Source organism: Temnothorax nylanderi, unplaced genomic scaffold (assembly GCF_030848795.1).
Source record: "Temnothorax nylanderi isolate EJ_2023f unplaced genomic scaffold, tnyl_v1.0 TNYL_tig1169_pilon, whole genome shotgun sequence".
Classification (NCBI taxonomy): domain Eukaryota; kingdom Metazoa; phylum Arthropoda; class Insecta; order Hymenoptera; family Formicidae; genus Temnothorax; species Temnothorax nylanderi.
Genome location: NW_027250231.1, coordinates 1 through 15,127, shown reverse-complemented (window position 1 = coordinate 15,127; position 15,127 = coordinate 1). Strand labels below are relative to the sequence as shown.

General features: G+C 37.4%; 1 protein-coding gene across 9 annotated transcripts in view; it reads right to left on the bottom strand.

Moving 5' to 3' along the window:
- Positions 1–11,155, bottom strand: part of Syp (synaptotagmin binding cytoplasmic RNA interacting protein) — a 29,005-nt gene extending 17,850 nt beyond the window's left edge. For 3 of the 9 annotated variants that reach the window (XM_071725951.1, XM_071725955.1, XM_071725959.1), the window contains exons 1-4: positions 7,248–7,641; positions 6,989–7,096; positions 5,010–5,186; positions 546–681 (exon numbers count right to left, since the gene is read on the bottom strand). In XM_071725951.1, the coding sequence (XP_071582052.1) occupies positions 546–681; positions 5,010–5,186; positions 6,989–7,096; positions 7,248–7,622 (796 nt within the window). In that variant the 5' untranslated portion in view covers positions 7,623–7,641. Of the gene's footprint in view, positions 1–545; positions 682–5,009; positions 5,187–6,988; positions 7,097–7,247; positions 7,642–9,068; positions 9,227–10,468 lie in introns of those variants that run through there. The other 6 variants (XM_071725952.1, XM_071725953.1, XM_071725954.1 and 3 more) reach the window with 4 other exon arrangements.
- Between the last annotated feature and the right edge of the window lie 3,972 nt (positions 11,156–15,127).

The following is a 15,127-nucleotide window of genomic DNA, read 5'->3' as shown; positions in this document are numbered from 1 at the left end:
CGTTTGCATATTGCAAAATTGCAATGGTGCTAGACAGCATATATTTTTCTATCAGTATATAAAACAATTCTTAATCTAAAAGTATCGTACAGCTTCCACATTTTCTCTTTCCATTTCCTCGCTTCTTTTTTACCATTCCAAAAAAAGAAGATGAAGAAGATATCAGTAATAAAGATTGATGAATTGATCAGTTGCGATAAATTCGAGGACGGGAAGATTAAGAGGATGGATAAGATAATCGCATGTATAGAGTAGGAAGCAGATAAACTTATAAGTCAACCTAAATATGTGAGGAAAAGAAGACTTGGACCAGAGAGGTGTTACTGTTCACTAATAAACCGAGAGGCAAGGAGACTGACCAGAACTAAAGGTTCCATAAGGTATATTCGCAGATCACAGGATCAATGTGATCCTTGAATGCTCCATAGTTCCATACCATCTACAACCACTACTTAAAAGCTAGCACTCTTAAGTTATACAATACAGGTAGACAGGTAGGTAATAGGTAGGTATAGGTAGGTACACACGCCTCGAATTCACTTTACCTGTTAATTTACCAAATTCCTCCAAGATCTCCTCTTTGCCTTTTGACTTTGGTATGTTCCCCACAAAAAGTCGTAGATTAGGAACGCTAATGTTTACTTTCAGACTCTTGCCGGGTTTTATTTCGTGATTATCGAGCTGTGGGATGCAGAAAACAGACACATGCCTAATTTTGTTCCAATGAGGCAGTTTTGTAGTTTTTAAGATAATTACAGCAGATAAAACGGAATTTGGGAAAAATTTTCTTAATATGCAATTTAATATGAATATTAATTATTAACAACGTGGCGTGGGTTCACGAAAGCGAGAAAGTGGCATGCGCTTTGTCGCTCGAGTCTTCACAATATAGGAAACCGGCCTTTCACGTATCATGAACTCCTGCAAACAAATTTTAAGCCTACCAATTTTCAGAATTTTGTTACAAAAATTGTCACTGTCCAATGAGAATCAACCAATTAGATAAATATACCCCTAACCAATTAGACCACACAATCATCATGATTTCGGAAAGGTTCTCCACTCCCAATTTTGCCCACTGAGCAAAGAGGAGAGCTGGAAAAGAAACTCATCCATAGGACATAATTAATATATATTTCTCAGTGTTATTAAATATGTAGGATCAGTTGGATATAATTGCGTATTTAAACACGAATTAAATGGTCAGGGACGTATACATATAAAACATATATTATGTGGATTGTTCCTACGTATGTGTGTATGCGTGTATAAAAAAATTATATTATATATATATATATATATATGTTTCCATTTCACATATAGAATATCCTACCTAACTCGAACATTTTAAATGTCTTTATTTTGTAATAATAGATTAAACTCCAATATTGTTTTAAATAATAAGAAAAAATTAAAGCTATAAGGTTTGACAGTTTCAAGGAGCACGTAATATAATGGCAATACTTTTGTTGTGCAAGAAAACATGAAGGAGATCTCAAGAACAATTCTTTTTTTTTAAATAAAAATATATGATTTTTTTTACATAATATAAATCTTCTCTCTCTCATTCTGCATATAAAAGTATTAAGGGATAATAATTTATAAAATTAATATTTTTCGAGTTTCGAGATTAACAGTTACATTTTATGCCAAATTATGTCACAGCAAAGTATTAAATATTTCATAAATTATTAATTTTTTAAATCTTATCTTAATACTTTTATATACAGAATAACTAGAAGATTTACATGTAAAAGTCATATGGTTTGATTTATAAAAAAAATAAAGTTGCCCTTAAAATCTCCTTCATGCCTCCATATAACAAAAGTATTATCATTATGTGTCCTTCAAAACTATAAAACAATAGCTACATTCCGATATTCACTGCCCCAGTGCTGAAAAATCTATAATTTGCATCACGTACACTATAGATTTTCAGTACTGAATATCGAAACACAGCCTATGTAACTTCAAAAACATTTTTTCCTATTAGTTAGAGTAACAAAGATATTTAAAATGCTCAAGTTAAATGATAGATTTTTTATATGCACCACATATACATACACAGACGTGTGCCCTCCATCTCTCCTCCCCTTTCTCTTTTCTTTTTCTCCTCCTCCGCCTCCCTATCTCTGTTTTCTCTCTCCCCCCTCTCTTTCTCCCTCTCCCTTCTGCTTTCGTCCTCATACACACAACGAGTATGTATGTATACGTGTAAAACTTTTTTTAAAATTGTATATACAATTTTTAAAAATATATAAATTTGAAAAATTATAAAAATGTATGGACTTGATAAAATAATAACATATCCGCGTTAAATCTACTGGGAAACAAAGAAATATAAAATAGATAATACAGAACAAGCCACATAGGAATATAGTAACACTCATCCGAAATGTTAGACAAAGAAAACATAATGTAGACGTGTGTGTGTGTGTGTGTGTGTGTGTGTGTGTGTGTGTGTGTGTGTGTGTGTGTACACACACACACACACACACACACACACACACACACACGGAATAAAGAAAAAAAAGTCGATACCTCTGAATAACTCGGAAAATAAAAGTTTTATAAAAAAATGTTTCAGACAAAAGTTGTAGGGTTTAAAAAGACCTATTTACCGACTATTAGTTTGACCTTAGGTAGAGTCGTTAAGGAGGATCTTGGAGTGACGGCCGAACTCTGACGGGGTCGATAATTTTGACCGTTTTCTATGTTACCGGCCTAATCTGTCCTTATCCAACGAGATATCTGTCCTTGTCAGATTGCAACGCCATGTACACTGCGTGTGTGTACATGCATAAAATCTGCGATCAATGAAAATCTTTCTTATTAGGCTTTTAATCTTAGTTTCAATGATTCAACGTTGTTCTTTGATCTAGTCCGATTAGTGGGGTACTTTCGATTTGTACACGTAAGTTATATAATTCGTATATTAAACGAAAGTTTCCATGAAGTGACAGCTCTAGGTACAAAAGATCCAACACCAAATAGTATCAAATATAATTTTTTCAATTCTTTAAGTTTTTAGTCTTCAATTTGCCACTCCACTCATCACTTCTGTACGTACTTTAAACGTGTTAATGGGATTTCAAATCTGTAAAGCCAATTCGAAGAAAATCGGACACCTATAAATATCGATAATTGCCGTCGCTCCAGGATCCCCCTTAAGACTCAAGTCAGGGTCACTTTAAATTTTTTAAATTAGACCCCCTATTTTTTTATTGCATATTCTTGTAGCCCTTGTCTAGACGTTTTCAAAACACTGTAATAAAGCTCTCTTTTGTTAAGAATTTCCTAAGATATTTCAAAGTTTGTAACAATATTTTTAATATAAAGTATGAAATATCTCGTAAAGTTCACTTTTCGATAACTTTACCTTAATACTTTTATACATAGACTAATGAAAGGAATTGAATAATAATATTAATTTTTACGTTCAATTTTGCAAAATTGAATACATCTACAAAATAAATTTTTTTTCTTTTTTTTTTAACACAAATCGGTTTCTTTCATTATTCTATGTATAAAAGTATATGTGTAAAAGTCAAGGTAAAGTCATCGAAAAGTGAATACTTTAAAAGATATTTCATATTTTATATTAAAAATATTGTGACAAACTTTAAAATATCTCAAGAAATTCTTAACGAGAGCGCTTTATTATAGTGTTTTGAAAACAAGGGCTACACACTCGACAAGGGCTACAAGAATATGTAATAAAAAATAGGGGGTCCAATTTAAAAAATTCAAAGTGACCCTGACTTGACCTTAAGGGGTCATATCCGTTTCTCGGCCCTGAAAATTGGTCCAATAATTATGAGGGATTGCTAGAAAACTATTAGTCTGATTAAATTGAATCTTTTTTTTATTGTAAAGAGTGTCTTTTGCAGGAAAGAAAACATACACTAAGAAGAAAAAATACAAAAAAATATAGCGGTTTATCGTTTTTCTCGAAACACCACTTTTCAAAACGGTGGGCATGATAACTGCCTCAGCATTCGTCCGATTAACTTCATTTTTTTTATACATATGCTTAATGAGATTCTTTATCGCGCTACGAGAGCTTTTATTGATAAGTTCAATCATGTTTTAATAATAATAAAAAATGTAACGACTTTTTCAGAAAAAATCACGATAATTTTTTGAAAGTGTGACCATTTCCGTAATTTTTTGTTTTCGAAAAATCCCCCTCGATACACGAGAATCACGATCCCAAAAAGTAATAAAAAATCCCAAAATTTTGTTTCAGACCAATCCTACGAGCTGAATCACGCCCACCGTTTGTGCTTGCGCGAAAAAAAACGTCTTACGCCAATGCACGCAGCCGCTACATTTTTTTGTATTTTTTCTTCTTTGTGTATGTTTTCTTTTCTGCTAAAGACACTCTTTACAATAAAAAAAGATTCAACTTAATCGGTCTAATAGTTTTCTGGCAATCCCTCATAATTATTGGACCACTTTTCAGAGCCGAGAAACGGATATGACCCCTTAATGACTCCACCTAAAGTCAAACTAACAGTCAGTTAATACAGTCAGTAAATAGATGTTTTTAAACCCTACAACTTTTGTCTAAAACATTTTTTTATAAAACTTATGTATATTTTCCGAGTTATTCAGGAGGATATCGACCTTTTTTTCCCACCCCATATATATTCAATGTATCTTCATCATCAATATAATTATAACTCTATAGCTATAACTCATATTAAAATACAGGCTATTTAAAAAAAAAATTAGAAATTAAACATGAAAGATTGCAAAGAAATTAAACTTCTGTATTAATTTATAAACATTTCGAAAGTGCGTTATGTTGGTAGCAATAACAATTTTGTAACATTTCTAAAAATTTTGAAAATAAAAAAAATAAAAGGAACCAAATCGGCTAGGTGTGTGTGACAATACGTTAATAACTAGGACAAGAAAGAGAAAAAAATAATTTTATATATTGTACGAAATATACACAAATAATTATGTTATATGAGAAGATTTGAGGAAAAATATTAACATACCTCTCGAACAGCTTGCTGCGCAGCTTCCCTGTTAGTAAACGTGATAAATGCGTATCCTCTATTGGAACCTGACATGGGATCCATCATCAGTCTCAAGTCCCAAATTTTTCCACATTTCTCAAATAATGGAATTAATTCGTCTTCATACATGTCTTTTGGGATTTTGCCACAAAATACCTTTTTATAAAAACATTTGACATAATAAGTTTAAAAAATTAGAAACAACTTATATGAAAATACACAACATATTTCCTTTGACGATTAATGCTATATACATAATAAGTTTCTTGATAATAATGCAAACTAAGAATATATATAAAGCACATGATACTCTTTTTTATTATTTTAGAAAATTTATATATAAAAAAAGATTTAAAAATAGAAATACAGCATATTACATATCCTATTTGTACATACATACTGTATATTTATTTATTTATTATATGTATGCATGTACATTAGGGTGGTCCTTATTGACTCGACAAAAAAAAATTTTTTTTAAATTTTTTTGCGGCACCCCCCAAAATGTTTTCAATTCACAAAAAAATAATCCCTGCCAAAGTTCAGCTTGATCGGATAACGGAAACCCGTGCCCCCGGATTTTTAAACATTTGAGTTCTCTTTATTAAACTGTTTATTCCATCAACATTGGTTTTTAAAGCGTATTTTCCACAAAAATCGGCCTAAAGCACTTTTCTTTTTTTAACATGTGTGTCTTGCTTTTCTACATCGTTTGAAACCTTACACGTCTCATTTAAACAATTAGGTAAATTGTTAATAACTAAAAAATAAAAATAAATAGTTATTGCATTTATTGCTTGATAAGCTGGAAAAAATTCTGTATGGGCTACAAAAGTTATAGTAGTATGTTTAGAGCCAAAAGAAGAACAAAAATTAAACGATTTCATGTCTTTATTAAAAACAATCAATTTTTTGTGGCTAACGTTACCTAATAATATTTATACTTAAGTCCTGAAGCTGTTGCGCTTGCATTCTTTGATCAGAAAGTATCCGCAGATACGAAAAAGAAGATGATTGAAGCTATAAATCCAGAAAAAATATCGACAAATGAAAGTGTTAAGCGCGTAGTTATAAAAGCACACGATATTCCTGAAGTGCTAGAAAAAGATATTAAACATTTCGTAACTGCAAAAACAGCTGATTTTTTCGACAGATTTAATATTAGTCGGGATTTTATGCAGACTGACCCGTCAACCTGGTCAGAAAACGACACTTTTAAAAAAGGTTTTCAAATTGTATATGATCCAAATTAAAAGTTGTTAACGATACAGCGGAAAGAGGCGTTAAGTTAATAGAGAATTACAGTAAATTAATTACTAGAAACGAAGATCAAAAACAGTATTTATTACGAGTTGTAAAAGATTATCGCCGCCGCTTCCCTGATTCGACAAAGGAAACCTTATTATTGCAATAAATATTATTAAGTAACGTTAGCCACAAAAAATTGATTGTTTTTAATAAAGACATGAAATCTTTTAATTTTTGTTCTTCTTTTAGCTTTAAACATACTACTATAACTTTTGTAGCCATACATAATTTTTTCCAGCTGATCAATCAATAAATGCAATAACTATTTTTATTTTTATTTTTTAGTTATTAACAATTTACCTAATTGTTTAAATAAGACGTATAAAGTCTCAAACGATGCAGAAAAGCAAGACACACATGTTAAAAAAAGAAAAGTGCTTTAGGCCGACTTTTGTGAAAAATACGCTTTAAAAACCAATGTTGATGGAATAAATAGTTTAATACAAGAGAACTCAAATGTTTAAAAATCCGGGGGCACGGGTTTCCGTTATCCGATCGAGCTGAGCTTTGGCAGGGATAATTTTTTTGCGAATTGGAAACATTCTGGGGGGTGCCGCAGAATAAATTTAAAAGTCAAAAAATAAAGACCACCCTAATGTACATGTGTGTATGTATGTATGTATACAATTTATTAAGCAAGTCAAATTTACCTCACAACCAGTCCCAGGAGTAGGACCCTCCCAATTTGGTGGAGGGCCACCATATTTTCTTTGCCCAGTAGTTACATCCAAAGGGTATCCCGTTCTTTCCAGAATCAACTAAAATATGATAATTATTTATATTATTATAAAATAGCATTTATATATCTAAGCAGATTAAAACTGACAACTCTAGAAAAATTTACATATACAAACGTATACAAAGAATATAAATTAACATATATAAACTGACTATGTATCGTCAAATTACCTTGATTTTATCTTCATCTGGGGCTTTGGGTGTCGTACTGGTGCCCGTACCTTGACCAGCACGACTCTTCTGTCGGTATGTCTTCATTACTCCACAAAGGTATGCCGATTTGTTAGATACATGTTCCAGATTAGATTCCAGAAATTGTGTAAGCACGTTTAGCGCACCATCAACCGGAAATTCCTTCAAGGCATCAAGAGCCCTTTCATCCAGATCGATATGAGCCAATTTCCCCGTCTTATAAATTTCATCCAATTTGGCAGCTACTTTCTCATCTAGTCCATATTGCATGAGTTTGTTAAAATCTTCTGTCCGTTCCACATTTTCCATTTCTTGTTTTTCTTCCATTTTTATCTCTCCATTTCCTTCTGCCATAGCTGAAAACAATTTTAATCTTTCATCACTATGTTAAATTCATAATGAATTACTTGGTTACATAATATGTATTGCAAAGTGATATTTATAGATTTTTTTTAAGTTAAGTTAATTAAACTTTTTTATTCTTTTCCTAAGAAAATATCTATATAAAATAAAGAATTAAATATATATATATATATAATACAATTATGCTTAATAGACAAATTCAAACACATAGCACATGTGTACAATAATATAAATTATTTTATAATATACTTTTTATAATAATATGTGATATTAACCAAAATCTTTTTTTTCTCTGAGATGTAAAACGAAAGAATGAAATACGCTCCAATAGATACAATTTCAAATTAAGAATTAAAACTGTATAACAAGTAAATAAAAATAATCATTGCCAACAAACTGTAAACATAACAGAAAGAGCACTATTAATTACAAAATATATAATTTACAGCTTAATGTAACTCACATATCACTATTTTGAGCAAACCTAATTGTCAATCAAGCTTCAATTATTCTCACTCTTCTAAGAAACACACCTGTATGTAAAAATTCATTTCTAATGGAAAAGCGCGCTTTCTCGAAACGCGCGACGATAGAAAGTTGAGAGAAAAATCACCGGCAGAAGAGCGAGTGCGTGAAGAAAAAATCACAAATGCGTCCGTTTGTTGCAATTGCGTACTCGGCAATGCATCCGGTAATGCATACGTGTAAAACAAGACTGTAAAAGAAGACTGGAAGGAGAAGATACCAGAGAACGTCAGAGTGTACAAATCGGAGCGAGAATCGTCCGAGACCGGATCTCCCTGACGCACCAAACTCGAAAATAAAGTAACTAAAAATATCAAGCGACCGAACATTGCATTTTTGTCTCGTTTGACACAAAAAATGGGAAAAATGGAAACGAGGAGGAAAATTTGCACAACGTTGTACGTTTGATGACACTCGCCGTTCAGTGTACCGATTAGGCAGCGAACGATCAAGCGCGATCGGTTGGCACAGATGGCAATGGTAACTGGTAACGGCAACAGCGCGGCAACAGTGCGGCGCGGCAAGGGGCGGAACGGCAAGGAGCGGAGCGGAACGGAGCACGGAGCAGCGCACTCGCTGTTGTAGCAAAGAATTCACGCGGCAAAAATCGTTGCGGTGATATTCCTCTATGCTCTATCCTCTCCAACGCTGCCATTATCCTCGCGGCGGGACTCGCGCTTTTATCACGAGCTAGCTCGCCGGCCGGCGAAATACAACCGCGCTCCGTACAACGGCGGCGGCGACGGCTATGATATACGATGCACTTATATGCACTCCAGATACATGCACTTCGCAACGCGTTTATCTTATATTTTTCACTCGCGCTCGCGGAATCGTAACGGTAAACGGCGTTGTGGCTTGATGCCGGAAAATTGGCCGTGCCGATAATGTAAATCGAACAGCGATCGTTACCTTGCAAAATAAACGAACGGGCTCCTCCACGCGAGGAAATGGCGACAGACGTCAACGTGATTGCGGACTACGGGGTTCACAAAACGACGCGCAAAGATACGCTCGAACCCAGCGACACGACGTTGGCCATTTTCTCGCCGCGGCCGCGCTCGTGCGAATTCTGATTGGCGCCCGTGAAACGGCTCGACGAAAAAAAAGTCGACCGCGCCGCGCATCAAATCGGAGTACGCGCACAGAACACGCTCGCGAACTCTCACTCATCGCACGCGCGCGTGTGCACACACACACACACACACACACACACACACACACACACACACACACACACACACACACACACACACACTCTCTCTCTCTCTCTCTCTCTCTCTCTCACACACACACACACACGCACACGTATGCAACGAATTACACGAAATGGGATATTTAGGGTGACTTGCAAACACACGACGAAATTAGTTCTCAAAATCGAAAACGCGGTAGATCGCGTTCGGTCTGAATGCGAATTTTGCTAGGCTTGCTGCTCGCGACGCAAGAGATATACGTGTCCACGACAAAGGTTACGTACAATGAGATATATGCAAACCTACAGCGAGATTAACCTCGTAAAATCTGAAAATCATGAAACATGACGAACGTATTCACCTGCCACGCGGCGAATATCGCCACACTACACTTGCTATCGCTTTCGCGCGCGCGCGAACGCTTTTGCATTCCGCGAACACACCTTATATTTACGAACGGACTCGCGCGAAACGTGAATATTCGCAAAAGATTGTGATTTGACGATATATATTTACACATGTTTTCGCAAGTACGAAGTCGTTTAAGTCGTTTTATCCCATTTCATCCGATTTCATCCCATATCGTATGCTTCTCATCGCGACGGTGTCCGTTACCGCGACACGAATCCGCCAAGCGCATCGCATGAGCCTTCGACCACGGAGAAGCCATAACGGCCGCACGAAAATGTCGCTCACGCGGTGCATCCGTGTGACTGCACTCGGATTCGTTAAGCGATCCGCATTCCGCAAGCTCTCAAATAATGCGACGCACAATTCGGAGCCATTCGAGTGTCAATTACCTTTTTCCTTTCGCACTTCAGGACGAAATTAAAAATCAGTAGTCCGTGGAGTGGACAAAAGGAAATACGTGATAATCGAAGACGAAGGGAAATTCCTCCAAACAATATGTTATTTCTTTTCTTGCGTCTATTATAACTCTGCATACATTGAATTATTACGTAAGAAAAACGAATGCATTTGTTAAAATGCATTCTCCGATTATCTCGTGCGGTCGAAACAAAGCGACGGCTACCAAAAGAGAAACAGAGATAGAACGAAGGGAAGAAAGAGACGGAGAACGGAGCGATGTACTCATGATAAAAGATGCATGTGTACCTGTGCCGAATTTGTGCTCCTCACACTGGTATCAATTTAGCAAATTCGTTGCTTTGGCGATGAAGAAATATCAGTTGCAACGGCAACACAGGAAAAGTCAGGATCTTCCACCGAATGTCGTAAAACTCATAATTAATTGGCACGTCACAGTTTTTTCGCGAAGAGCGTATTCCGTACTTCAGATTGACGACGGTGATGGCAGCGGCAACGCCGGCGACGACGGCGGTAGCGGCGGCGGCAGCGATGGCGACAACGGCGGAGGCAACAGCGGCGACGACGGCGGCTGTTGCGGCGGCTGCGGCTGCGGCAGCGGCAGCGACGGCGGTGATGGCGGCAGTGGTAGCGGCGGCGGTGGCGGCGGCGGTGAAGGTGATGGAGGCGGTAGCGGCGGCGGCAACAACAGCGGCGGCGATGGCGATTTGACGACGATGACGGCACTTAACGGTGGTGGAGGCGACGGCTGTGGTTGCACTCGCGGTTATATTCACGCCGTAATTGCACTGAGCGATGTGCGAATGCAGCGCGCGAGGGGGTGAAGGAGGATCAGCAACGAAAGAAATGCCCGTTTTATCGCGTACAGCCGGTGCGCGTTGTTTCAAACGATTAAATTTAATTTCGTGTAGGCACTTATGTGTAAGATCAAAACCAAAAACCGAAACAGACACACAAATTCCGTAGATTATTTTATTGGCGACAGCAGTGGCGGTGGCGATGATGACGACGGCGACGATGGTACTGACGACGATGATGATGATAGTAGTGGTGGTAGTGATGGTGGTGGTGGTGATAATGGTGGTGGTGGTGATGGTGGTGGTGGTGATGATGATTATGATGAGGACGACGAGACAATGGTGAGTGGAGTTTAAGGCCCGGGCGCAGCGTTTTGATATATCGTGTAGTGCCTACATAGCCGTGATGCATAAATTGGACTGTCTCGCTGAAAGAGCGATGCAATGGTGCGAGCTCCACAAAACTGAAACCAGTTTGCTCGCGCCTTGCCACCAGAGTCGCATCTCAGTCCAATCCGATTCAACCGCTTACCTCTCTTCGCGGTATATGCGGACCCCGCCTTACTCAGGACTGTCGTAAGGAACTCAGGTTGCCCCAAGTACATCATTTGGCACTCTAATGAGAATAACCTCGAGTTTCAACATTTTCATCTTTTATTATAAAGATATGTGTGCTATACATTAGAATCTAAACTACATTCTCTACATTCGAATTTATCTCTCATGTGCTATATGCACAATCGTTAATTCGTAGTTAATTTGAATACTATAGCTTTTTTGTAGCTCAAGTTTTGCTGTAATAATTAATAAACTAAGTTGTGATAAGTTAACCTTTTTTACGACACTGTAATGTGTGAAAGAACTAGAAAATATTATTCTACGAAATTTGTTCATGCGATACGTTACAAGAACATAAAACTCAATGAAATATGAAAATTCAATAAATCTCGCAAGACATTTCCTTCTATATCTACAATGAACTATCATATTATCAAAATATCGTAATGATTTGCACAATCTCTAGATTTTAACAAAATAAGAGAGAGAAAGAAATAGAAAAAAAAAGAGAATAAAAGAAACGTATCTGTCTTGCATGGTGAGGCAATATCGAGAAATTTTTTATTTCATAAAGTAAAAGTTTAAAAAAAAACTGCAACAAATCAAAAGGAGGAATCAAAAGAAGCAGCCACAAATGCCTCACTCTTTCTTTCTCATTCTCTCCCCTTCCTCTCCTCTTCCTCTCTCTTTTTCTAATAGCACTTTCATGTGCTGAATTATGGACACGCATGCCTACGAATGATGTGTGTCTGTGACCTCGACATGTCTCCGCACGTCTCGCCGAAAGAAAACGGTCAGCGATCTCAACGAGCGCAATGGACGGGATCTATCGGAGTTGTTACGGCCCTGCGTGCTAACCGTAAGCCACCCATCTGGTCGGAACATGCACCCGCGTCCCTCCGACCTCCGATGGCATGGCGTGGCGCGGCGCGACGGCAACGAAGGTGCAAGTGAGAGCGAAAATACGTCGGCTGCCTGACTCGCTAGCTCGCTCTCGCCTTGCAGAAACCTGTTCGGCTCAGAACTTTTCTACTTTCTTGACGATTATTTTTATCTGCTGAGAATCGCACGCAGCAGGCAGGCAGACAGGCAGGCGGGCAAGCAGGCAGGCGGACAGACAGGCTAGCCGGCCGGCCGGCCGGCCGTGTGTCGTACCACGCCGCATTACGTTGCGTTGCACTGCGCCGCGCCGCGCCAGCTCTGCCGGAAGCGGGCCATCCTAAAAACTATCAACGGTTGGACGGACCGGCAGGCCGCATTCTCGCCACAAAAATTTAATTCTCCTCAAGTATCGTCGTCGCGTATGCTGTTCACTGTACGCCTTTCCTTCCCCATTTCTCATTTCATTTTATTCTTTCTATCCCTCTCCTCTCTCTCTCTCTCTCTCTCTCTCTCTCTCTCTCTCTCTCTCTCTCTCTCTCTCTCTCTCTCTCTCTCTCTCTCTCTCTCTCTCTCTCTCTCTCCTCTCTCTCTCTCTCTCTCTCTCTCTCTCTCTCTCTCTCTCTCTCTCTCTCTCTCTCTCTCTCTCTCTCTCTCTCTCTCTCTCTCTCTCTCTCTCTCTCTCTCTCTCTCTCTTTGTCTTTTTTCCACATTCCCTCTCTCACGTCGTCGTCTTTGTTTCTATATTCCCTCACTATCTTTGTTTCTTCCTTTCTCGTTTTCTCTTTCGAGAATACCCGATTCCTCACGTTACCTTTATCGCACCAGTCGACCGTCTACGCCGTGCATTTTTTTGCACAATCTTCGCATACCATAGTCGTGGGAGGTTAAAATTTAAGCGACGCGCTGGTGAAATTTCTATTCGCATTTTCGAAGATTTATATCGCGCGGATCTATTTTTTTGAATTTATATATTTCAGTGCGCCAGGCATGTTGTTTGACCCCAAAAAGCTATGAAACATAGAACTTCTGCCGTAATTTGACATCACGAACATGATAATTGTTTATACATATTTATGTTTACTCGAGAATCAGTGAGTGCGATTAAATCAGTTTCTCGGAGAAAATAATTATTTGGGCATACATGATAAGTAGAATTAAGTTTTTCACTCACGTGAAATGTTATATTTCAAAAACTAACATATATTATCACGGGTTTAATCAGATCCTTGAAAAGCGAAACTTGGAATTTTTTGTTTTTTTCAGATAAACTTTTATCTCTTGCAAATATTTACTGCATTCGGACATTTCGAGCAAGATCTCTTTTTTTCTCCATATATTGTTTAGCCATATATTGCTCCATATATTGTACATTGTACAGCTCCGATAATAGCAAAGCTGAAAGAAGGTTAAACGGCCAATATTCGAGCAAAAGAAATTTTTAGATGTTAGTTTAGAATTAAAATTTAATAAAAATATATGTATACTAGCTTTTAAGTCCGCGCTACGCGCGGAAGTACATCATATAGTTCGGTGCCTATATGTCAATCAAATAGAAAATTAATAGCGAATTAACTCAAGCATTCCAAGTATGAACATTTAGACGCAACAAACTTATTTTATAATTATTTATCCATTAAATTATATTAAATCGAACGAATCACCATCTTTCTTTTAGATCACCCTCACAAGGGAAGGGTCAACCCTCGGGGTCACCGATTTTGTCGAAATTTTACTAAAATGTAGTATTGATATAGAAGTGACAAATGCTGTACGGAGACGATGCGCTTCTCAACCGTTGCCGAGAAATCGCGATGTGAATTTTAGCACGCTAGTCCAGTCGCCAGGTCGATTGAGCATTTTTTTCGAGGATGATGGCTTTTGTTAATGTTTTTTTATGTTTTTTGGGTCGTAGAACAAGAATCTGTAAATAGTTTTTTCGTAAGTCGATGCAATAAAAAGTTATTAACAATTTATTTGTTTAAATTGCCCTAGCGATCAAACTATACATCCTATAAAAAAATGAACTGGAGAAAATTTGTTCCTTTTTTCACGACGAACAAAATGGCGTTTGAATTTTTCCAAAATCTTGATTATTGACGGAAATATTTCAATTTTTAGGTAATTACTGCCTACGCGTCGCGGCGTACCCTAGGCGTGCGCGCTCGCGCTCAATTGTACCACATGAGTTTTGCTCCTTTAATTTTAGGCGTGTTTTTGGAAGTTCAGAGTTTCAATTGTTTTAACGATACAATTGAGCGCGAGCGCGCACGCCGCGACGCGTAGGCAGTAATTATCTAAAAATTGACATATTTCCGTTAATAATGAAGATTTTGGAAAAATTCAAACGCCATTTTGTTCGTCGTAAAAAGAGGAACAAATTTTCTCCAGTTTATTTTTTTATAGGATGTATAGTTTGATCGCTAGGGCAATTTAAACAAATAAATTGTTAATAACTTTTTATTGCATCGACTTACGAAAAAACTATTTACAGATTCTTGTTCTACGACCCAAAAAACATAAAAAAACATTAACAAAAGCTATCAACCTCGAAAAAAATGCTCAATCGACCTGGCGACTGGACTAGCGTGCTAAAATTCACATCGCGATTTCTCGGCAACGGTTTGAGAAGCGCATCGTCTCCGTACAGCATTTGTCACTTCTATATCAATACTACATTTTAGTAAAATTTCGACAAAATCGGTGACCCCGA